The sequence below is a fragment of the Bacillus rossius genome, chromosome 17 (assembly GCF_032445375.1).
Source record: "Bacillus rossius redtenbacheri isolate Brsri chromosome 17, Brsri_v3, whole genome shotgun sequence".
NCBI lineage: Eukaryota > Metazoa > Arthropoda > Insecta > Phasmatodea > Bacillidae > Bacillus > Bacillus rossius.
The window spans coordinates 12,480,233-12,505,759 of record NC_086344.1 but is presented as its reverse complement, the minus strand read 5'-3'; the positions used below and the strand labels follow the sequence as shown (position 1 = coordinate 12,505,759).

The 25,527-nt window shown below is 38.5% G+C and overlaps 1 protein-coding gene across 3 annotated transcripts in view; it reads left to right on the top strand.

Moving 5' to 3' along the window:
- The window catches only part of LOC134540693 (attractin-like protein 1), an 84,546-nt gene extending 60,700 nt beyond the window's left edge, over positions 1-23,846 (top strand). For 2 of the 3 annotated variants that reach the window (XM_063383569.1, XM_063383570.1), the window contains 7 exons: positions 1,992-2,172; positions 4,153-4,329; positions 8,253-8,390; positions 12,066-12,215; positions 13,444-13,605; positions 15,299-15,509; positions 23,731-23,846. In XM_063383569.1, the coding sequence (XP_063239639.1) occupies positions 1,992-2,172; positions 4,153-4,329; positions 8,253-8,390; positions 12,066-12,215; positions 13,444-13,605; positions 15,299-15,509; positions 23,731-23,782 (1,071 nt within the window). In that variant the 3' untranslated portion in view covers positions 23,783-23,846. Of the gene's footprint in view, positions 1-1,991; positions 2,173-4,152; positions 4,330-8,252; positions 8,391-12,065; positions 12,216-13,443; positions 13,606-15,281; positions 15,510-23,730 lie in introns of those variants that run through there. The other variant, XM_063383571.1, reaches the window with a different exon arrangement.
- The last annotated feature ends 1,681 nt before the right edge of the window (positions 23,847-25,527 follow it).

Sequence of the window (25,527 nt, the reverse complement as noted above, 5' to 3'; positions counted from 1 at the left end):
CTCTCCTTGTGTCGCCTGCATGGCTGGGTAGTGATGGCTACGACCTGTACACGCCGCTCTCCTTGTGTCACCTGCATGGCTGGGCAATGATGGCTACGACCTGTACACACCGCTCTCCTTGTGTCGGCTGCATGGCTGGGCAGTGATGGCTACGACCTGTACATACCGCTCTCCGTGTGTCGGCTGCATGACTGGGCAATAATGGCTACATCCTGTACACACCTCTCCCCTAGTGTTGGCTGAATGGCTGGGCAGTGATAGCTACATCATGTACATACCTCTCTGTTTAAATAACTTGATTGCTGGGCAGTAATAGCTAAATTATGTAAAGACTTCTCTCCTTAGGTAAGTGGCATAGCTGGGAAGTAATAGCTAAATTATGAACATATTGTTCTCCTTAGATAAGTGACATGGCTGGCTATTAAGATATAAATTCTGTACATACTGCTTTCCTTAAGTAGCTGCATGGCTGGGCACTAACGGCGAAAACCTGTTCATACCACTCTCGTTATGTTAGTATCTTGGTTTGACAGTGATAGGTAGGTAATACCTGTACATACAACTCACCTTATATTGGCTACATTACTTGGCACTTTTTGCTGAAATCTCTGTGTACCGTTCTCTCTAAGGTGATTTCGTGCTGTGTGATAAAAGCGACACGGTTTACAGCGTATCACACGCATGACAGCAACTAAGATAATCATTAGTCAAATCGTTAGCCAGGGCAACCAGGTGGCCATATTCACGCTTCCCGGATGTGGTCTGTGGTATTCTGGATGAAGTGTTTATAGATATAATAATAAATATAATACCTAACTTTGATAGTACAGTTTTATTGATACCACTGTTTCTGATAAGATATTATTATTATGATGTGACATCTGAAGTTATCATTAGTCCCATGTTTCCTATGAATAAAAGAATCAATAAATTTATGGTATTTTTCATTTTTTAACGTATTATTTTATCTTTGGGTTCTGGTTTGATTAATTTTTTTTTACATATTTCTCAGAAATTTGTACTTAGTTTGCCTCTTATTATTCGTAGGATATCAAAGGCACCCTACTCAAAATTAGTTTGAGCAACACTGGTCTACGCACTATGCATGACTGGCAGATTTTCTTTCATCAATAAAGCTCCTTTATGAGACTTCGACCCATGGCCCCCACAAGGGTGGGACTGGGTGGACCCTTGGATCCAGGTCCTGGGCTTATCTCAGTGTGTGAAATACATATACATGCTCGCTGTGGTCATTTTAAAGTAAAACAATTTTATAAATAAAGCTTAGTTTGGACTTATAAAATAGCAACCATAATTATACCCTGTATTTTCAGGTTAAATAACATTCCAAAAAAGAGTGTAGGCAAGAAATAACCATGTGATTCTAATGTAGCATGTGACTGTAAAATTTGGGGGAGGGGGGTGTTTGTGGAAACGTCTCCGATCCTTGGTCCAGGGCCAGTAATCGAATGTGGGGTGCCATGCTTTGACCTATTGATTTTTTGTTTAAGTGCTGGGACAGTCCCTGATTGTGATAAGGTGAGAGAATAACTACCGTCAAACCGTGAACCAGGAAACAAGAGCATGCTGGTCGTGTGAGTCTGTGGCGGATCCAAGGGGGGAGGGGGGGGGGGCACCGCGGACAAGTGCCCCCCGCCGAATAAACAGTTGTCTGCCACATTCATATTGCCAACAAAATTGATTGTTTCTGAAACCAATGAAACATTTTAAAATAATTAATAAATTTCTTGTAGAATCATAAAATCTGGTGGTTGGATGTTATGTGTAGTGTGAGTAGATTAAACACAAATTTAGAAATTTTAAGACATGTTTTTCTCCGGCTGCTCTGAAATCCTAGAGTGGTGACGTGGTGACATGGTGACGTGGTGATGTGGTGACGAGGTGTCGTGGTGACGTGGTGACGTGGTGACGTGGTGACGTGGTGTCGTGGTGACGTGGTGACGTGGTGACGTGGTGACGTGGTGACGCAGAGCGCGGAGTCGTGTCCGGCGCCGTGCGACAGCCGCGACAACTGCGCCGACTGCACGCAGGACGGCTGCCTCTGGTGCGAGAGCGACGGCCGCTGCGTGGACCCGGAGGCGGAGGTGATCTCGTACCCGTACGGCCAGTGCCTGCTGTGGGCGCGCGAGGCGACCCGCTGTCCGGCTACAGGTGGGTGCCCCCCCTACCCTGTCACTGTCAGTCTCGACACTCGTCCAGAGTGCCGACGTGTTCCTTGAAACACGCTCTTCTGACGCGATCACGTCTCTGCTTCCGTAGTGAGGGTGTGTTACAAGGGGCCAGTTCAAATATACTTGACAACAGTCTAGTAGTTAGAAGACTTGACAACAGGTCAGTTAAAACACTTGACAAGATGTCCGTTCAAATACTTGACAAGAGTCCAGTTAGAAGACTTGACAAGAGGCCAGATAAAACACGTGAATACGTCTTTAAAATTGCTTCCACAGTGGGAGGCAATTAAAAAAACGAATAATAACAAAATCTGGGGATACAGTTTGGTGTTGCAGCTGCATATATATCATCTGCATCCAAAAATTAATTACACCACTGGATAGCTGAAGGATCAAATAATTGGTTAAGCTGAGGACTCTGACACATCGTGCGTGGTGGAGGGGGGAGCGCCGCCATTTTTAGGCCATTTCACTGCGTTTCGAGATTTCCATTTAGTGTAACTTTTGACTCGGAGAAGCTACTACGTTAGTTTGGGTTTAAATAGTCAGCTCTCGTCAAAACCTATCGATTGCACATATAAAGCATTAGTGTAAAACAGTTACAGTGAATATTTATATGGTGTTAAAATAAATATAATAAAAATGTATAATGTCGGCCTATACGCGACTTCTTAGTGTTCAAACATGATTATAACATACATAAAAATAGCGTTATTTTATATTTTGTATAGCAAATTTTACCTGTTACGTATACGTACAACACACGGCGTGTCCATGACACAGCCACACCCCATTTTTTATACGTATTGTGCTCATTGGGGCTTAGGTTTGCTAAAACTCCAGATACATGACTTTAAAGCACAAATCATAGAGGTTCCTGAGACGTTCCTGTGACATTTTAAAAATAAATTTAAAGTCTCTGTAAATTTTATGACACATTGTGTGTGACATAGGGACTAGGGCTGGATACAGCCACATATGAATGGCTATACGGACCCTCCTAGCTCAGAAGTGACATGTACACATTACATTGGAGTGTAAAGATAGGTTGATGAAGGTTTATGAAATGTTTCTGGTACATTGCACGGATAAAGCCTCAAATGTCCAGAGCTGGCCGATGCACCAATACTGGATTTGACTTTGTAAGGTATTGTCTATGTCGCATGTGTATGCACAGAGGCTTTAGGGGATGGGACCTCCAAAAATATTGTAAAGCTCTAACGACCTAGGTACCAAGTAAGTACTCAAAAATTTTAATCATGCCATAGTGTTGAGTTTTAGCACACGACCATAGCCTTATGAAAACATTGTAGTGGGCTTTGTTACTTTGGACCCTACCTACAAATGGAATTGAGATTCAATGTCTAGTAGATATAAGGTTAATTAGAGATGGATGAACTGGATTAAGGCGGAGAAAGATTAAGAAGTATACGGTGGGGAAAATGGGAAAATGGTGAATTAACTTGCGGTTATAGTAGGAGGCTATGGATCTGACAAGAGTATCACCGCAGCACGGGAGTGATGGGACCACTTGAAACATGCTTACTTACACTGAGAGAAAGGTTTGTTTGCCTCAACAAAATATTTGTTTATATATGGCGAAATAAATATATTTTGTTAATTCAGACAAATATTTTGTGGTAGGAAAGATTCTGTTGCCCCGACAAAATGATTATGTCAACTCAAATATATATTTGGTTCGGTGTAACAAATTATTTTTTGCTACTTACCGAGTTTGGTTAAACTAACAAAATATTTTGTTCCACCAATTTCGCCATATATAAACAAATATTTTTTTGATTCAAACAAACCTTTTTCTCTGTGTAGACGCATCTCGCAAGTAACGGAACATCATCAAGGTTCCGAGGTTACCAATCCTTCAGAACCTAAAAACAGACCCTGATACAAGCCCCTGTGTGGTAGGCAGACACGGCAGCACTGATGCACGGGAGTGTTGCAGGGGAGTCGTGGTGCCAGGGGCACCTGACCTGCGCCGACTGCATACAGGAGCCCGCGTGCGGCTGGTGTGACGACGGGCCACTGTCTGGAGGCACGGGCTCGTGTATGCCCGGCGGCTTCAAGAACACAGAGGCAGACTTCTGCCGCGCCCGCTTCTGGCACTTCGTCGACTGCCCCGGTGAGCGCATATCACTCCGCCATCTCACCCCTGCTCTCAATATGTACACGTCGGTCATTGTTCATGATCGCGGAATAACGACAGTCGTAAACCAAAATTTATTTTGACGTGACAACGTCTAATAAATCGATGAACGCCGGCTGCACGCACATTGTCCCGTTGCGCTTTGTCCCGTTACGCTCATTGTACGCTTGCGCCGCATCTATCTCTCTTCCACTCAATTGGAACAACCATCGATTTGACTTTTTTCGAGGCACGTTAAACTTGAAACACTCCCATTCGTTTCCTACTTTTCTTATCGTAGTCCTGTCCTTAACAGAATAACACAGATTGGTAGAAGTTAAATAGCAAACATGTATAAAAGTTATAGTTAAAATAATCTCTTCGTTAAAGTAATAAAACATATTTGAATTAATGAGTGCAAATAAAAGTAAATTTATCAATTAAAATATATATTTCATCTCACTCTTTCTTTGTATTCATCCAAAATTGTGATAGTTCAAAAAAATGATTCAATTTTATTCATTAAGTATGCATAATTTCATCAATGTTTTGTTATAACGTTGGCACGTTAAACTATCGTCTGTTAACAGACTTTACAGACAACCAATTTTTTTTATTTAGTTTCAGCCAGACTAATGTCGGTTGCAGTTTCTACACAACAATAGTTAATAATATTTACAAACAATGCATGGTACAAATTGCTTCCAAAACTGCTACTAGCCTTTTAAATTTGAAATGAATAATGTGTCATTTAAAAAAAAATTTGAAGGTATTCTAAATAGTATATTAAACAACTATATAATCTTAAATAAAAAATTATACAATCATTTAATGAAATGATGCTACAATTAAATGATTTTATTGAAAAAATTCGGGACTTCTTTATTCCTTATAATTTTTTTTGTAATGCAGCAGATTAATGTGGATTTTTAAATTTTGGTTTCTAATCGGCATGCCAAAACTAATGAAATACTGCCTTTTTTAAAATTTTATTTAGAAAACCTGGTATCATGGTATCAAAATTAAGACGTAGAATTGCAAAGCTTGACAGGTGCGCAACAAATCTTCTTAAAGTAAGATTAGCACACAATTATGTCGCAGTAAGGATTGTGGAGTAGGCCCAAACACCTCTATAAACACTCATTCCCAAGGTGTCTGTATTTTTTCCACCGCAATGTGCCGTACTTTGCTTTTATACAGCTGTTAAGCCAACTGGCAAGCATTTTTTTTTACATATTCTTCTATTTCCTTTCTAATTTTTGGCCAATAAAACTTCTCAGAGATCATCTCTAAGATGTTTTCAGGTGCTCCATGACCTCCAATAACAGTGTCGTGAAAATAACGAATTAACATATGTTTAACCCCCTCTGGCACAATAATCCTTTTCTTGACTTGATGTAAGCTTTTGGACATACACCATTGCTAAGCACTTTTTCTGTAGAAGAAAACTAAAAAATACCCAAAAGACAAAAAAAAATGAAGCAAAACATTTCTGTTGTCAACAGGATATAAAAACCACATAATATTCCATAACAGGAATATGGTCAACAATATGGAATATTATGGTGTTTATATCCTGTTGACAACGGCAATTGTTTGCTTAATTTTTTTTTTTGTCTTTTGGGTATTTTTTAGTTTTCTTCTACAGAAAAAGTGTTTAGAAATGGCGTATGTCCAAAAGCTTACATCAAGTCATGCACTCCCATTGCACAAATCTTTCAAAGATAAAATCCTTTTCTTACGATCCTTAACCCAAAAAAAAAGTTTTTCTTGCTGAACCTCAAATTCTTCACTCCCCGATGTCTGGCCACGAGCATACACATATTGAATATAAGGATCCTTTTGCCACTTTCGCAGATCAATGAAGGCTTCAGGAAATTCACCTAATACATGGCGCCCTTCAGTTTCTTGTAATAGTTCGCGATCATGATCTTCTTCCTCCTTCACTTCTTCCTTTTCTTCATGTATGCTCTTTTCTTTAATCCTTTCCCTCTCACTCTCTATGTTCTTTTCCTCTTCATAGCTGCCATCCACAGGGTTGTACATACGCGACAAGGCAATCACGTTTTCTTTGTCTTTAATTAATGGGATTTTAAATTGAAATTGCGTTAAGCGCATTACCCAATGCCCAATCTTTCCTCATTGGCGTGGACGACAGAACATCCATGTTAAGGCCTGGTTTTTCCGTACAAAATCCGAACTCGGCATACTCCAGAAACTTTTAAAATTGCCCCACGGAAAAAAAATTACAGGCTAGGACTTCCTTAAGTATACACTGTACTTCTGCTCGTGTTCATTTAAACAAGCTACACGCATATGCGTTCTCAATATAAATACCTACACGTACTGCAGAACTTGCGTAGTTCATCTTTATTATCCTTTATTTTACTTACATGCCCACATTATAACAGCAGAAACAAGAAAGTATCAACAATATCATGCAGTTTAGTCCAGGAAAGAGTCTTATAATGGTGCTTTTTTCCCCCTACAGTTAAAATGTACGGTAAATTGTCTCAGATCTTAGAATGTAGGGTTCTGTGCCGTTTATCATAATTTTTTGGAACGTACGCTGGGCTGCAGGTAAACACTCAAAACATGAATAAGTAAAAAATAAGGCCTTGGAAGCGTCAGCCCAGATAACAAAACAACAACAATAATTACCACAGAGGTGCCCAGACGTCGTACAAAGGAAATTACATATAATCTACTAGGAACTCTAGGAGTCTATGTGGATCGAGGTGAATAACAATGAAATAACAAGACTGGTGGTTTGATTTATATAACTGCCCTTTTACTAAAATAATTTACTTAGCTTTTTCTTTTATCTTTATCTTTAAGTACACTTGTATTAAAATATAATTAATTACAAACAGAAGGGAGCCCCGGGGCAACAAAATACATATAAAAGGAAAAACGAGCATATCTCTTAAACTTGACCCTGGTTTTACGTGAGCTCGCAGGCTCAAAAGAAAGAAACAATAACTTTTTGTTCTTGACCTGCAGCCCAGTGTAAGTTACAGTTCGGCACGTCCTGTAATCCGTTACAGATCGTGACACTTGAGTTCATATTATCTTTGAAAAATGTGTGCAATGGGAGTGCATGACTTGATGTAAGCTTTTGGACATACGCCATTGCTATTCACATATATGTCTGTAGAAGAAAACTAAAATATACCCAAAAGACAAAAACACAAATTAAGGAACAAATTGCTGTTGTCAACAGGATATAAACACCAAATAATATTCCATAACAGGAATATGGTCAACAAACAAAGAAAAACAAAGAAAATTGGACAAAGAGAACGTGGTGGTGGTTTTTTCGTTCTCTTAGTCCATTATTCTTTGTTTTTCTTTGTTTGTTTACCACATTCCGGTTATGGAATATTATTTGGTGTTTAAATCCTGTTGACAACGGCAATTTTTGCTTAATTTGTGTTTTTGTCTTTTGGGTATTTTTTAGTTTTCTTCTACAGACATATATGTGATTAGCAATGGCGTATGTCTAGAGACCCGTAAAATTCGCGGGTTCAATGACCTCCAGGATAGACTCCAATATCCTCTACACACTCGGGCAAATGTCAACTGTTCATTGGCTGCTGACTTGTGATTCGTCTCGACTGGGTGGCCTGTGATTCGACACTTCTATGAGTGAGGGTCTCTAATTGGCCCTCAGTCCTCCAGATTAACAGTGAACCAATGACAGAAGCAAAACTAGGGTATAATAATTTGAATTTTAGCATAACATGAAGTGATCCCGCGAATTTTTCGGGTCTCTACGTATGTCCAAAAGCTTACATCAAGTCTTGAGTTGATGATTTTTTTTCAGGATTAGTGCGGTAACTTGTCGTGTTTAAGGTGGGAGAGAGTTTTCACAGCGTGGAGCTGTGCTGACGTCCGGCTGTGTCCGGCTGTGTGCGCAGACTGCCAGTGCAACGGGCACAGCAACTGCTCCTACGGGGTGTGCAACCAGCCGTGCGCAGACAGGACCCACGGCCTTCACTGCGAAACCTGCGACGCCTGGTTCCACGGCAACCCGCTCAACGGCGGCCGGTGCTCGGGTGGGTGCCTGCCCGCCAGGGGCAACACTCCTGTCTCGCCCCGGCAGCTTCACCCTGCAGGGATCACCGATCCACAGGGACGTCGGAACGTTTTCATGAGTGAGGGGGGACGGGGGGGGGGGGCGAAAAGATGTATCACACTTACCTCAGTCCTAGAGCGGGGGATCCGGGGGTCCGCCCCCGGAAAAATTTGGAATTTTAGATGCAAAAATTGTGCTATTTAATGAGTTTCCGAACCAAAATATTAAATATACCATTCCAAGAATTTGATGACGTATTATGTATTAAATACTACTCTCACAGTAGATGCAGTACAATTTAAATAAAATACCATCTAGGAATTTGCAATCATTTTACAGTATATTGACAATCATAAATTTTTTTATCTTCTAATAAATGTGATCACCAATGCAACGTTTGTAACTACTGGTTGAGAAAAATACTGCTAGGACCAAACATTTATTCTGGGAAAAGGAGGGGGGCGAAATGCTAATCTCGCCTCCCCCCCCCCATGCATAACAGCACGGGGGCGACTCGTCCCTGCTGCCCCCCCCCTCCCCCCCGTTCCGACGTCACTGCCGATACAACTCTTTTGACGTGATAACGTTTTATGAATCGACGAACGCCGGCTGCACGCGCGAAAAAATGGTCACGTTCCGCCTGAGCCGAGCGTGCAAGAACCGGCGAACCACCGTGCGAGAAAATCTTCCGTAATATCAAACAGGTTAGGGCGGGATTTTTTTTAACTAATCGTTCGTGATGATATTTAAACAAATTATTTAAATTAAATTTGCAAAAACTGTAAATAATATTTGAAAATTAAAAAAAAGTATGCAATTTTTCATCAATGTTTTCTTATGACGTTGTCACGTTAAATTATCGTCCGTAAACCGACTTTACAGACAACACCCCTTTTTTTCAATAATACGCTACAAGAATCATAAATAAAATTTGTAATATGTTTAACTAAACATACGTTCTTTCAATGATTCTTGAATTGATAAGCAATTGTGCACGTCCGTGAAATTAGTTTAAATGAATTTACAACCCTACGTAATGATGACTAGAATCCGTCCTGAGATATCCATTACCATAGTAGTTTTCTACTAATTTCACACGCACGAACATTAACTCATTTACCAAAGTAAATATATATATATATATTTTATTTTTTACTATAAATTCTTAAAATCTGTTAAGTATTCCAAACATCAATTTCAACGGCATTACTAGTTAGTATCTGATTTTTAAAGTTTTTATAACATTTACTGAACCTTTGCAATATAATTTTAAAAAAAGCATTTTTAATTTTAAGAACGGAAAATTTATATTCTCTAAAAACTGATAATTATTTTTTTTAATTTTATTTTTAAGACTGACAGGGGTGTTTATGTAATGATGGAAAAATCTGCAAATATTTTATAATGACGGAAAACATTTCATTTTAGATTCTGCATATTATGTATGTTTTTTTAAAAAATAATATTGCGTGAACTTTCCAGATAGTACACTCGGACAAGCGAATAAAAGTGATTGGTAGGTTAAGCGGAGAAAACAAACAAAAAAAAATTGCAAAAACATGGAATGGAACTCGTATCGCCTTGGTAGAAAGTGAGTTACATGATAATTCATTCACCGTGGCATCATGAATATCACTGTAAACGTTTCAATGTCACATGGATGTTATGATTCTTGAAAAAATGAGAAAATTATAGAAATATAGAATTTTCCTGTCATCAGTGAAACAATAATTGACTTGCCAAATTTTCTAATATTAAAAGTTTCCTGAGGTATATTAACTACTATCCCTTTCTCCTTCCAAAAATAATAAACTTTTCCTTGTGATTAGATAATTTAAAACACCAGATCTTAAAACAACTGGACTTACCAATTTTTCTCTGGTAAACTGTCGATATAAAAGAACTGAAAATTTTTAACGCTGATGTATTAATTTCAAGCAGATCTTCTTACAGTTTCGTCAAAATCATTGCCAACCATAGGTTAAAACGATAAAATTGTTACCGACCATTTATTATCAATCTTCCCACAGACTTTGCTTCCAACAGCTAAACATTACAGTTGCGTGAACCAATGGTAAGCCAAAGTCATACCATTGCGCAGAAGACAAGAAACTCTGTCTGTAGGCCTATCATTGATGCCAGTTGTCACCCAGTGACATTTCGTTCTACGCGATTTTTAAAAAGAAACAATTACATAAGTTCTTAAATATTTAGCTATAATGTCATGCATCTGCCTTTCTGTCGTGCATTAGCCGTCTTCGTTAGCATAACCGTAGGATGTTGTCAGAAGGCAGTGTCCAGAAGCTAATATTATCTCACAGAAACGCAAAGAAAATAAAAATGAAGTCAGTCATGGGGACTTTCGACAGAAGTGAAAACTTCAAAATTTTGTTTTTAAATGTGTAATATGAAATCATTTCTATGTCAAATATATGAAAAAAAATGATTTTGGTATTATACCACTAGCATATCGGTGACGCGAACCCATAAGTTTTGCCCCTACCAATGATAATTCTAAAACTAAAAGAAATTAAGTTTTTTTTTCATTGAACGAATAAAAAAATTATTAACTTAAATCTACAAATAATCAATATTATTTCTAATAAATCAATAACCTGACATTTGAAGAAATTCACATCGTAAATAAATAAACAAAAGAAAAAAAACATAACCTCAACTTAACTACCTACTAAAAAATAAATCCAATACTCGCAATGTGTACCGCACAAAAACGTTAAAATTTCCTTGGAAAATAAAGATAAAATTAAAAACTTGTATCTTTCAAAATAGAATAAATTAAGTTTTATCCTCGAAAAAAAAAAATTAACACGTCACGTGACCATGTCGATGACGACTTGCATGAATTTACTCCTTATCCAAACCTTCCTTTAGAAGTTTTCACTTAAAAAAAAAATGCGAGCGAGTCCTAGAGTACTCGCTGGTGATTTGTAAACAACCAAGCCCAGTAACGGGCAAACTCATGTGTTATCAAGCTGTAAATAAACTTATGCTACGAAAGTAATACATGAAAAAGTATAACTCTTTAACAAAATGCCAAGCAATATAAATTAAATGCTATATAAAATAAGTCGCTTTTTTAAATATCAAAATTTGTGGATGCGAATCACACACCTACCTTCTGCGCCCGCCGTTAGAATTCGTTGCCTGAAACGTAATTGTAGCTTGCCACCATCAAACGCAGATAGAATCAGCACCACGTAACAAGTGAAATATTCAACTGTTAGAAACTGCTCCGGTAAAACCCCCCGCTTTGGAACCTGTTTTTTTCCCAAAGAAATTGTATAAAATAAAACACCATAAAGTTTCCGCACACGGTAGAATTATTGACTTCTATTGCATTACTAAAATATTAACTATTTTTTTTTTGAAAAAAAAACTTATTATAACACTAAGTATATGTTTATATATATAGGGCCTAAATGACTAAAATCAGGCTGTTAATGAATTTATCGAAATGATTAAACAATATTATAGTTATATTATTAAAAAGAGTAAAATATAATTATCGAGCGACTGAGATTGGAACCACGTCTCTTGAGGTTTTAAAACTGGATGCTACACTTGACTGCGACTCTAGCAGGTATGTTGCTGGGTGTGTGACCACGCGCGTGTGTGTGTGTGTGTGTGCGTGCAGCCTGCAGCTGCTCCGGGGACGCCGTGGACTGCGAGGCGGCCTCGGGCCGCTGCGTCTGCTCCACGCGGGGCGTGACCGGTGCCCGCTGCGAGGCATGCGACCCCGAGCACGGCTTCCTGGAGGACCCCGAGCTGCCCGGCACCTGCTTCTGTGAGTGCGCGCGCCGTCCCGCCCGTCCCCGCCCGTCCCCGCCCGTTCCCGCCCGTCCCCGCCCGTCCCCGCCCGTTCCCGCCCGACCCCGCCCGTTCCCGCCCGACCCCTCCCGACCCTGCCCGACCCTGCCCGTTCCCGCCAGCCTCCGCCCGTCTACCACCCGACCCCGCCCGTTCCCGCCCGACCCCTCCCGACCCTGCCCGACCCTGCCCGTTCCCGCCAGCCTCCGCCCGTCTACCACCCGACCCCGCCCGTCTCCGCCCGAACCCACCCGTCTCCGCCCGACCCCCGCCCGTTACCGCCAGCCTCCACCCGACCCCGCCCGTTCCCGCCCGACCCCGCCCGTCCCCGCCCGAACCCACCCGTACCCGCCCGACCACGCCCGTTCCCGCCCATCTCCGCCTGTTCTCGCCCGTTACCGCCCGACCCCGCCCGTTCCCACCTGTTCCCGCTCGACCCTGCCCGTCTCCGCCCATTCCCGCCCGACCCCGCCCGCTTCCAAAAAAAATAAAAAATAGAGTATGAGACAGAGCCCTATACAATTATTTAAACTTAATAAATACCTTATGAAAAATAAAATCTGAAAATATATATCCTAATAAGAATGGAAATCGATGCACAAAATTGTTTCTTCAGTAAAAAACTGAAAAAACGTTTACATAGACTTTGCAGACTGTCTGTATCATTTTAATAATAAATTTAATAATTTATTTACCAAATTTCCTAACTTTTGTTTTTGTTACGTGGAAAACGATTTCATAGGAAGAGGGCACAGACCATAATAGTTACAGCAATCAAGAAAGACTTTATGAGGCCTTTGGTTGTCACTAGTCACCCACCTTAGCTATGACCTAAAGTGCCTTCGGAAAATAGTTGGAGACCCACATCAGGATGCATGGAAAGCGCTTCCTACTTTCATCCTTTCATCAAAATCACCCACTACGAACCTCACGAGCCAATAACAAAATTGTATTACGAAAATTTAAAAAAAACTTAAAGCACTAATAACATATCAATGGTGGCTTCCCCCCCCCCCCCCCATAAAAACCAAAACCAAGCTATTTTAAGAAAATAAAATTGATTATATTAGAAGTTTTTTTTACAACTACTAAGGACAAATTGTAAAGAGCAAAGGTTTCTCCTGTGTTGTTTTATTCGAACTTAACTAATGCAAAATGACACGAGATATTCGCGAAAATGTATAGATTTTTCCGAAATGTTCCAGACGACTTGCCGGTGAACTACCAGTTCGTGTTCAACGCCAGCGAGGACGACGAGCCATTTCAGAACATAAACTTCATCAGCGTGCCCCTGACCGAGAAGATCAACATGACCTTCAGGATAGAGTGCCTGAACCACGCACTCATGAACATCACTGTCAGAACAGGTGAAGTCCAGACCACAATATCCCTTACCTTCAGTATGCTCCAGTGATCATTTTGCATTATCAGACTCTGAAACCTTCAGGATAGAATGCCTGAACCACGCACTCATGAACACCACTGTCAGAACAGGTGAAGTCCAGACCACAATATCCCTTACCTTCAGTATGCTCCAGTGATAATTTTGCGTTATCAGACTCTGAAACCTTCAGGATAGAGGGTCTGAAACATACACTCATGAACATCACTGTCAGAACAGGTGAAGACCAGACGGCAATCACCCTTACCTTCAGTATGCTCCAGTGATCATGTTGCGGCTTCAGACTCTGAAAACCTTCAAGGTAGGGGGTCTGAACCACGTACTCATGAACATCACTGTCAGAACAGGTGAAGTCCAGACCGCACCTCCCTTACCTTGAGTATGCTTCAGTAATCATTTTGCGGTGTCAGACTCTGAAACCGTGTAAAAAGATAAAGCACAAATCATGAAAAAAAATTTCAATTGTTTTTTATACAGACAAAATTATTGCTTGTTCTGAAGTCTGTTCACTACTTTCAAGTAAACCAATTGCGGAGCTCCTGTGTTGTCATTTCTCATCGAATTAATTATTGTTTGTACTTAACTAACAAAGACGAAATTATAACATACATTTGATGAGGGTTTTCATTGAGAAAATTAATTTTTTAACAGTAAAATGTGAATCAAAAATTTTATTTCTATAACTTTTTTTATTGTGGCCTAGAAGTATTTAACATGTCTAAGCAGCATTTTAGAGCATGACCAGGTGTCCAGGTAGACAGCACCCGTAATCATGTCTCGTCTGCGCTGCGTCACCAGTTATCGGTATAGTGGTCACTGATAGAGCGTAGGTACATTAAACGTTAAGGATGAGGCATCCAAGGTGGCGGTCTTTTCTTTGAAAATCCAATATGTGTGGTTACAGACCATGCCAGTGTGTCTGACAGTGAGTGGTGTGTTTCAGCCAGTGGCATGGAGAAGTTCCTTCTAACGAACCTCCCTTTCTCGACATTGTTGCGAAAGATCAAGCGCATGTTAAATAAGCAGGAGAAGACAGCCAAATTGGTGGCCTTCTATTTGCAAATCCAATATCTGTGTTTATAGTCCATGCCAGTGTGTCCGACAGTGAGTGGTGTGTTTCAGCCAGCGGCACGGAGAAGTTTCTTTTAACGAACCTCCCGTTCTCGAAATTGTGGCCAATGATCAAGCTTATGTTCCATACACAGGAAAAGACAGCCAAATTTGTTTCCTTCTATTTGTAAATCCAATATGTGTGGGTTATAGTCCATCTCAGTGCGTCTGATAGTGAGTGGTGTGTTTCAGCCAGCGGTACTTAGAAGTTCCTTCTAACGAACCTCCCGTTCTCGAAATTGTGGTCAAAGATCAAGCGCATGTTAGATAAGCAGGAAAAGACAGCCAAATTTGTTGCCTTCTCTTTGCAACTCCAATGTCTGTGGTTATAGTCCACGCCAGTGTCCAACAGTGAGTGGTGTGTTTCAGCCAGCGGCACTGAGGAGTTCCTTATAAAGAACCTCCCGTTTTCGAAATTGTGGTCAAAGATCAAGCGCATGTTAGATACGCAGGAGAAGACAGCCAAATTGGTGGCCTTCTCTTTGCAACTCCAATATCTGTGGTTATAGTCCGCGCCTGTGTGTCCGACAGTGAGTGGCGTGTTCCAGCCAGCGGCACGGAGAAGTTCCTGGTGACGAACCACCAGTTCTCGGAGGAGCGGCCCTTGTTCGAGCGGAGGTTCCGGGTGCTGGAGGAGGCCTCCAAGGTGGTGGCATTCCGCGTGCACCTGCGCGAGCTGGCGTGGCCCGCCCAGCTGAGCCTGAGCTTCTCACAGGCCGCCGCGTGGCCGCGCAGCATGCAGTACGCGCCCGTCGCTCTGTGAGTGCCGCCTCTCTCCCTGTGCTAGTAGTGTGTACATGCTGGTTCCGGCTCGAGGAGCGTGGAGCCGACCGCCATCTTGAATCCTGGCGAGCGGTGGCCATCTTGAACTCTGGCATCATGGCGGCCATCTTGAACTCTGGCATCACGGTGGCCATCTTGAACTCTGGCATCATGGCGGCCATCTTTAACTCTGGCATCACGGCGGCCATCTTTGGTGTCGCATTTCCTCAAGGTTCCTCAAAAATGACTCCTAATTCCTAAAACATTCCCCTATTTTAATGGAAGATTCCCATTTTGCGGGAAATATTTTCCAGTTTTATTCCTCAAAAATGCCAGAGGCTTGAAATGTACCCAAAGCGACTTAAATTCACCATAAGGGAAGCCGGATTAAGCGGCTCTTGACCTCAAACACCATCGTTTCAGGTTTCATAATGGCCGCCATCTTTAAAATACGTAAATATTAAGCTAGAAAAGCGAGGAAAATTGTAAAATCCATAAAAAAATTTAAAAATACAATTTTATTTGAAAAAATACATTCCCGCCATTTAAAACTGTCCGCCATCTTGAAAATCCGTATTATTTAAGCTAGAAAATCGGAAATAAATTTAGAATTTATAAATAAAAAATTATTAATAAAATTTTAATAAAATACATACTTATGTCTGGAGTCCTTGGTTCAAACCTGGTGAAGGAAAAAAATACATTTAATCTTTCCCCTGTGGTGGCAGAAGCATACTGTCCTCACCACTTTTCCAAATGCGTACAATGAACTGACATCCCCATCTTTTCTCAGAAATTACTAGTTTCTCGTTAAACCCCAACTCTTCTCAGACACTACTCGTTTCTGTTGCCCTTCAACTTTAATAATTTTTGGCTCTACCCCTCCACTATGCTCCTGCCTTATTGACTGACACCCCCACCCTCTTATTAATTGCAATTCTCTTGGCTATCACCCCAACTATACTGATTCCTGATTGGCTCTCCTCTTTATTAATTACTATTTTTCCCCATTTACATCTGTAATTATATTGGTTACCACCCACTGTATACTCATTTCCTATTGGCTGCCCAGTTTATTAATTGCCATACCCTCTTCATATCTTATTGACTGGGTATTCCTGCCCTCACTCTGGGAAGGGGGGAGGCAAAACAAAAGGGCACTTGCTCCTAATCAACAACTGCTGGGGATGCCTTGTGCATGCCATAGGACAAATAAAAGACAAGAGGGTTGGGGGGGGGGGAATTTCCCCCTCTACCCCTCGAACTCTTATAATGGTGAAATATCAGCAATGCCATGAGACTGGGCGAGCAAATGTATATTTATTTTTATACTTATATTATATTTATACATATTTATTTTTATACTTATAAATTCATTCTAGGCTCCTGTGATCTGCCAGGTTGTGAGGGCCAAATATTGGCATTTCTTAATTATGATACATTCTTTCAGTCTCTGTGCTTGTGTGTGTTGGCATGTATCTGTTCCACTTTGTTTTGCTCAGATGAATATTATTTAAATTCATGTGTATTGTTTTCCTGCTGTATTGAAAATTTTAGTATTTGTTTAAAATTGGCTTTCATTTACCAGCATATTTTGAATTCCTCAATAACGGACCAAGTGAGCATTGTATAAAAAATTTATAGCAAACAATTTTTGAAAATTGTTTTTGTATCAAAATACCTTCAATATATTTTGAGAAGCTGGAATACTTAAAAAATTAAATATTTAAATTCAAATGATTAAAAAATGTAATAAACAATTTTAAACGTGTTTGAAATTTTTTTTTTAGAGTTCGTAACTTTTACTTAAAACATATTTTAAATTTGAGTCTTTTAAAACACTATATATTAACCTAAGAAATATCATAGATTTTTTTTTAATATTCGGTTTTTCTAAAAATAAGGTAAATTACGAAATTAGAATTTAAAATTCAAATATTTTAATGTTTGTAAAATATATATTTTACCTTTATAACTATTTTTGTTGACAACTATATTAATTTGGTTATTCAACTGTTTTAACGTGTTCTTATAAACGACATATTGAATTTCTCATTGGTGTCTCGTTCTTTGCTTATCCACAAATCACCCAATTAGCAATATATCCAAAAATATCCATTCGCATCGAAAAAATATTTGTTTTCTAAAAGTTTTGATTTTTGCTTCTTTATCCAGAACATATAACTTGTCAAGATTCGAACTATTTAACTTAAATTTATGATTTACGGAACTAAGCGTTTATATCTAGTCATTTTCATGTATATTTGTCAGTAAATTAATGTAGGACATTTTTTTTTTAAATATAAATGAACTTTAGTTAAAAATATTCTCTTCTACTAGCACTTTATTTTAACTGACGTTTAACGAGCAATATCACTCTGAATATGTTAATCATTTAAAATTTCACAAACAAAACCGCAAGTACTTTAAATAAGTTTCATGTTTTTTTATACCAGACTGCAAGCAGACTTGAATGTCAGTTCAAATTCTTGTTTAGCTAGATTACTTAAAATATTTACGTTCATGAAATAATTTCCTAAGAAACGTGTAATTTAACTGACAAACTGCCAAAAAAATAAATGTTTTAATGTGTTCTGTGACGTAGTTTTTAAATACTTATTGCATAAGAGAATTCTTTGGATCGATTACCAATGGCTACCTTTGTTATTTACGATAGTTTGTAGACTTGTTTCTAAACTTAGAATCATTTCATCAATAAATACTAAAAGTAACAAAATATTGCAGTTTTGAAATTGAGGGGATCCTTATGTCATATAATACTTCTAAATACATAAGCTGCTTCAGAAATTGACACAACACAAAAATCGCTATTTACATTAGTTAATGGTCAAACATATTTGAATCAAATAACAATTAAATGGATTCGAAAATATGATATATATAACTGCCAGATATTGAGATAGGCTGTTAATTATTTATTTATGCATATACATACCTAACTTATATTAGCTGTGTTTCCGAACAGCATGTATACATCCAATGGTTTTAAGTTGAGAATTTCAAACATCGATAAGAAGCTCACATGACGTCAGGATAGACGTGGAGTCTGTGTAAAAAAATGGTTTGTCTGTAAAGTCGGTTTACGGACGATAGTTTAACGTGACATTATATCAAAACATTGATGAAATGATTGCATACTTTAATGAATAAAATGGAATCATTTTTATTGAATTATCACCATTTTGTATGGATACGAAGAAGGAGTGAAATGAAATCTACAATTTAATTAATAAATTTTCTTTTATTTGCACTCATTAATCCAAATATGTTTATTACTCTAACGAACAGATTATTTTAACTATAACTATTATACATGTTTGCTATTTTACTTCTTCCAATCTGTGTAATTCTGTTAAAGATAGGACGATGACAGGAAAAGTAGGAAACGAATGGGAGTGTTTCAGGTTTAATGTGCCTCGAAAAAGTCAAATCGATGGTTGTTCCAATCGAGTGGAAGAGAGATAGATGCGGCGCAAGCGTACAATGAGCGTAACGGGACACAGCATAACGGTAGAATGTGCATAACGGGACACTTTTTCGTGCGTGCAGCTGGCGTTCATCTTTTTATTAGACGTTGTCACGTCAAAAATGTCATTGAAATAGTGTCACTTATTTTTTATCTATTTGTACCCTCAAATTTACCGTACAGTAACATCTTAACGGTATGTTTCACACACGAACATTTCAGCCCCATTGCCACGGACTAGAAGACATTTTATTTGTTCCAAAGATAGATGAGTTTCGGGTACGAAAAATGCGCTGCTCTTTGTAAGGTGTTAACGAACGTTTATAAACTCTTTTCAATTTTCTTCAGCAGCATCCTGGGCAGCTTGTTTATTCTTGGTAACGTTTTAAAAATACTCATAAACAATTTATTCTTCTTAGCCGCAGACATTAGCGGCGCTAAACCTTTCTTACGACACTCTTTTCAAGCTCTTTATAAGCCCCATTCTTCTCTCTTAATGTTTCTTAACTACGAGAATATTACGTGCCCCTAAGAGATGGCATTAAAACTGAAATAACAACTTTTTGAAGAAAAAAAAATCATAATGTAAATTTAAAAATTTATGATTAGAATTTCCCTGTGTTTCATAATATTGCACATTATCAGGTTCTTATTTATTTTTTGCGTTAATATCTCCAAAATTATTTAAAATTTAAGTTTTAGGAATAATTTTTAATTACAGTTAGTTTTTTCATGAGTTTTTTTACATCAATTGCCTCTAATTTTTAAGAAGCAAGGCATAATACAAGAGTAGGCCTACTTTTCCATGGGCAGACACGATAAAGTAGACTCCGTTTACCTGTGTCAGACGTACAGTCGTATTCCAAAACATCTCCTACGAGACAACGCAAATGTTATAGTACTTTTTCGCATTTACGTCACGCTTATGACGATCACGTAAACACCGACATGACATTCCAGGGATTTAAAGACATGTGCTCCTTGTGTTGGAAGAAAGAACACGTATTCCTAGATATAGTCAAAGACTGGCCTCTATATAAGGGCAGGGACAGACAAGGTTTCGATTAGTTTATCGTCAAACATGAGTCATAGCATTTCGATATTCGGCCGTAGCAGTCGAGACTTACGTACTGCTCTCAAGTCACATGATGACGTTATCCGCAAATACATTTCGCTACTGGCTCAAAAAGTAGAAAGCGTGAAAAACTAATTACTAGAGTATCTCGTTGCCATTGACCAGCGTGTGGAAGCCTCGGATTCTCGCATTCGCGACATGATCGAAGTATCGAATGCACAAAGACGTGACGAATTGAGGACTTTACAAAGTAGTCTGAAAGCATCAATAACTCACTTGTCAACAAATTCAGATTTTACCAAACACAAGAAAGAAGTTTATGCGAACGAGTAAAAAAGTATTAAAAGAGGTCTGGCAATATTTTTTTCAGCCAGTGCAATGTCGGACCTGGCCAGTGTATCTTCATCGAGCTATACAGTCTGTTCGTTAAAAATATCTACTTGATAGACGAACAAGACTTACACGTGAGATGAAAAATGAAGAGATATTTAAACCAATGACTAGTCGCCTCGACGAACTTAAAAATAAGGAAGAACCAGCCATCAATGTGAAGACAGAAGTTTAAGATGAAATTTCAACTGTAAAGAATAGAAAGTATGAACCAGATCGAGAAGAAGAGGACTTAACGAGTACAGAGTCCATGCGCAAGAAAAATATACCGAAAAAGGGACACTAATTTAAAGCAATGGTCCGACCATACCTGATATCGTTTACGAGTCGGAATAATGCCACGACCTATGGAGTGTACAGAAAACATAATAAGTGGTTCCTCGGTGCTAAAGAAATAGACTCTCTACCAGGAAATATTGTGCGCGTAGAAGAGTTCAAAACGAATTCTGTTCGAATTGCTGTTTCGCAGGGAGCCTAAAGGATATTCTCACAAAGACTTACAAGAGTACAAAAAACTGCTAGAGCTAACCAATGCACATAACGATCCAGATAGTGGCGTATATAAAGACGAATATCATGAAAAAATCGACATTCTCGCTAATCTCTTCAGTGAACTAACAATACATGGTGAAGGTTTAAAAAAGCTAGAAGGTGGTCAGAAATTTGACTATGTATATTGAGACGACCCCCAGTGAATTAGTTGATCGCCTTAGAATTCTACATGCTTCGCTTAGTGTAGGAAACTATTCGCACATCAATGAAATAGTCTCCATACTTGAAGAATTGAGGGAAGCCGGCTACATACAATGAGTCGAATCGGAATCGCTCGCGAACTTCATGCTCCTGCTATATACGAAAATACCTTCGTCGCAAAGTCATAGTTCGGGGAATTGGTGATTTATCCTAGGTGGACCTTGTTGAGATGATACCATATTCCCGATTGAATAAAGGTTTCAAGTAGATGTTGACAGTCATCGATGTTTATAGCAAGTTCGCTTGGGCTAGACCTGTCAAATCAAAGACTGCAACTGAAGTAGCCAAGGCCATGAACAATATTTTGCGTGATGGACGTGTACCGTCGCACCTGCAAACGGACCTCGGGAAAGAATTCTACAATGCAACTTTCAAGGCTTTGATGAAGAAGTATGGCATCAAACACTACTCTACATTTAGTAATGTCAAGGCCTCCGTTGTCGAAAGGTTTAAAAGAACTTTGTGTTCCAAGATGTGGCGACAGTTCATGGCTAACAGAAATTACAAGTGGCTTGACATCTTGCCGAAACTAATAGGCGAGTATAATTCCACGGTGCATTCTACCACGAAAATGAAGCCAAAGGACGTAAAGGACAATCACCTACTTCGAACAGTGTTTTCCAACACGAAGAAGAAAGATCCACGAAAGCGTAAAGCTAACGTCGGTGACATTGTGCGAATCTCCAAGCAGAAAGGTATCTTCGAGAAAGGTTTCACTGCGAACTGGAGTCCCGAACTTTTCCGTGTGACACATGTTCGTGAATCAGAGCCTAGGACCTACCACCTCGAGTATTTGGACCACAAACCTATTTGTGGCGGCTTCTATGCCGAAGAGATTCAGCCTACGTTGTATCCCGATACGTGCTTGATGGAGAAGATTATAAAACGAAAAATGGACGATCCTACGTCAAGTGGTGGGGCTTTCCACCTCGCTTTAATTCGTGGGTGGCTGATACGGAAATCGAGAAATGCTCAAGACTTTAGTAATTTGTCTGTGTTTTTTTGTACTTGTAGTAGTGTAGTATGTATGTAATATATATTTTTTAAAAAGAGCTTGTGGTGTTTTTACTTTCTCAAACCTGTAACATTTACCTGTAATTACTTCATTTTGTTTAGTGTCCATGTATCGATTCTATAGGCAGATTAATGATTGATTTTTTTATGAATTTAATATTTTTTTTAACAATTTATGGGTCAATAAATACACATTTCCAAGATGGTGGACCTAACGGCTTAATGGAGGCTGAAAGTAAAGGATTTTAAGACTCTTTAAGAATTTTGAACATGATTTATTGAAATTATTATTTTTTACATAAAATTAATCATTTTGCATCATCCAGGAATCGAACCAAGGACAGGAATAAATCGAATCGATCAGTATATTAATAAGTAATTTTTTATTGAATTTTGGAATTTTTCCCGAATATCTAGCATTAAAATTACGAATTTTCAAGATGGCGGTCATGACGTCATACTACCTGATGATATATAAGCTATGAAAAAAAGTAGTGGGGGTCAGTATGCCAGCAGCCACCATGAGGGAAGGATCGGTCGCCATATTTTTGCCCTCACTGGTCATTAAAATTTAATTAATTAAAATTTTTTTTAATAAAATTGGATAATAAATAAAGATTTTAAAGATGGTGGCCGTAACGGAAATTGTAACGGTGACGTAATAATTCAAAATGGCAGAAAACAAAATGCCTGAATATTCGAGAAAACAAAATGACGTCATCCAAGATGGCGGATCCAAGATGGCGGATCCAATATGTCCACCAGGGTCAAGGTCACGGTAATACAAAATGGCCGCCGTGACGTCACAATCCAAGATGGCAAAAAAACACCACCATTGCCTGGCGCCTGTGCCAGAAGGAACCAAACTATACTACTCTAAGCAACCATTAAAAATATTTTACATTATTTTATAATGTAAATATATACTAATCTAACCAACCGTCCACAAAATTTTTAATAATTTTTAATATTGCAAAGTTAACCTAATCGACTATTCTCACGATTTGACAAATGTTCACCAAAATACAAAACACACAGACCCAAACGGGAAAGCAAACATGCAGCGGTGGTCGCTTCATTGGACAGATTATTCTATAAACTGTGATTTCTCATAAACCAGCAGGGATTTATAAACACTTTATTTTAGGGTAAATATAGGTCTCTAGTGTTATAAAAATATTTTAGGAATATTATTTATTTTCTGGAAAACCGTAACGTAAAAATTTTCCCCTTTGGTTGATTGCTTTGCAATTAATCATTAAAATTCTAAGCGGAAAATAGTTTGATAAAAAACTTAAGAATAACAGGAAAACCTTACCAATTCCCGTTTTTTGTAAATCAAACTGTTTGTTTCTATTGGTATTGCAAATAATAGAGCAACATTCAAATTCGTAAGACCTTTTGAATGTTAACCTCATGTTTAATACGATAGATACAAGCAGCAAAAAACATGTGGATATTTATAATTTATATTGTTATGTTTGGTTCGTGTGTTTCAGGTCGTTCTCCATGTTCGTGGTGGTGTCTGCCCTGTCGTCTAAGTATTTCTAGAAGGAAATATTGTAACGAGTATTACACAATGTTAAAATGTGTATAAAATTACATTTTCTGTTAAGCAGTTATTCAAGTTCCATCATTTAAGGGGGTGCCTCCCATTTCAGGTCATGATTTTATATTTATATTAATCACTGATCAAGTTTTAGACTTTTTCATTTGTTTAACTTTCACGAAATGAAATATATATATATATATATATATATATATATATATATATATATATCATAATTTCTGCATAATTAGCTGCCAAAGTTACATTTTTAACGTTTTTGGGTTGTACAAATAATGAGAATTTAATTTATTGCAGAACTGAAACTTTTTAGGTTTAACTGCAATTCCACTGGCTACTTCATGATGTGATTTGCATTTCTATCACAAAAACTCATTTCATGTTTCTTGGCTGTCAAAATTATAACACAAATTTGAGAATTTTTAAATGCCAGGTAAAATTAATTAATATTTTCTGAAATAGATTCAAACCATTTCTTAAAGTAGCCAGTGGCATTGCAGTTAAACCTAAAAAGTTTCAGTTCTGCAATAGATTAAATTATCCTTATTTGTATACTGAAAAATGTTTAAAATGTAACTTTGGCATCTAATTATGCAAAAAGTATGCGCTGTATATATTTTTAATTTCTTGAAAGTTAAACAATTGAAAAAGTCTTCAAGTTTATCTGTAATTACTGTAAATATCAAATCTTCACCTGAAATGGGAGGAACCCCCCCCCCCCCCCCCCCTGCTCCCCCCTATAAATTATTGAAACTCGCTAACCAGCAGCCATTTGTGTTTAGTTGTTTACACAATTTCTTTTCTTTGATTGTCAGTGATAATATATTTTGTTATTGTATATTTTGTACATTTTCTAAACTTCTTCCTTCTTTTTTTTTTTTTAGTGTGGTGTAAAATAACATTTTGCGATTTCAATAGTAAGTTCGACTAAGCATTTGAATGAATCTCACATTGTTTTATTTAGAGGATTATGTAGCCGAGCAGTTATACTGTGATAAGAAACCTTGCAAAAAAAAAAACTCTCCATTTAAAATTTTCTCGGGATTTATTGTTTCTACTAGTTTATACGACACTTTTGAGTGTCCACATAATCTTTGATATTTTCGAAATATATTTTAACTATGTATTTTTTTAATAGCAATAACGGGCTTACGCTTAAAGAGGCCTAGTTTTTGTTGCTTTGTTACAAGCGCACAGACTCTCTTCGACACAGCATGTCTGTGCAGTACACAGAACACGTCTCCAATCTCTGCTTCGGGAAGCCTACGATTCACTCGTCCTTCTGGACATACCAGAATACTCACGTTGGCAAGCCTTCTTTCAACAGACGAGAGAGCCAAACGACCGATTGTGCATCTTCAGTTTTTTTTGTTCATTGTAAATAAATATACAACTCATGATAACTAATGGTCAATTAGGTTTGGTTAGCTACATTATAAATACTTTAAAACATTGTGGACGGTTGATTTGGTTAGGATAGCTACATTAAAGAAACGGAAAAAAAGCGAGCATGAACTTCGGGGAACTTCGGGTGTGGCTCTCTCGTCTGTGAAATGAAGGCTTCCCGTGTAGAGAGTTCACGCGACAGTTGGCAGTAGCAAGTGACAGTTACTCAGTTGGCTGCCCTGTAGTAAAGACGCTGGCCGCTGCAGTCGAGGCGAGACCTCGTGGTAGCGCCTCGCGCGGGAGTCAAATGGGCCCGCGACTGCTGGAGTGTACAGGCCATGTC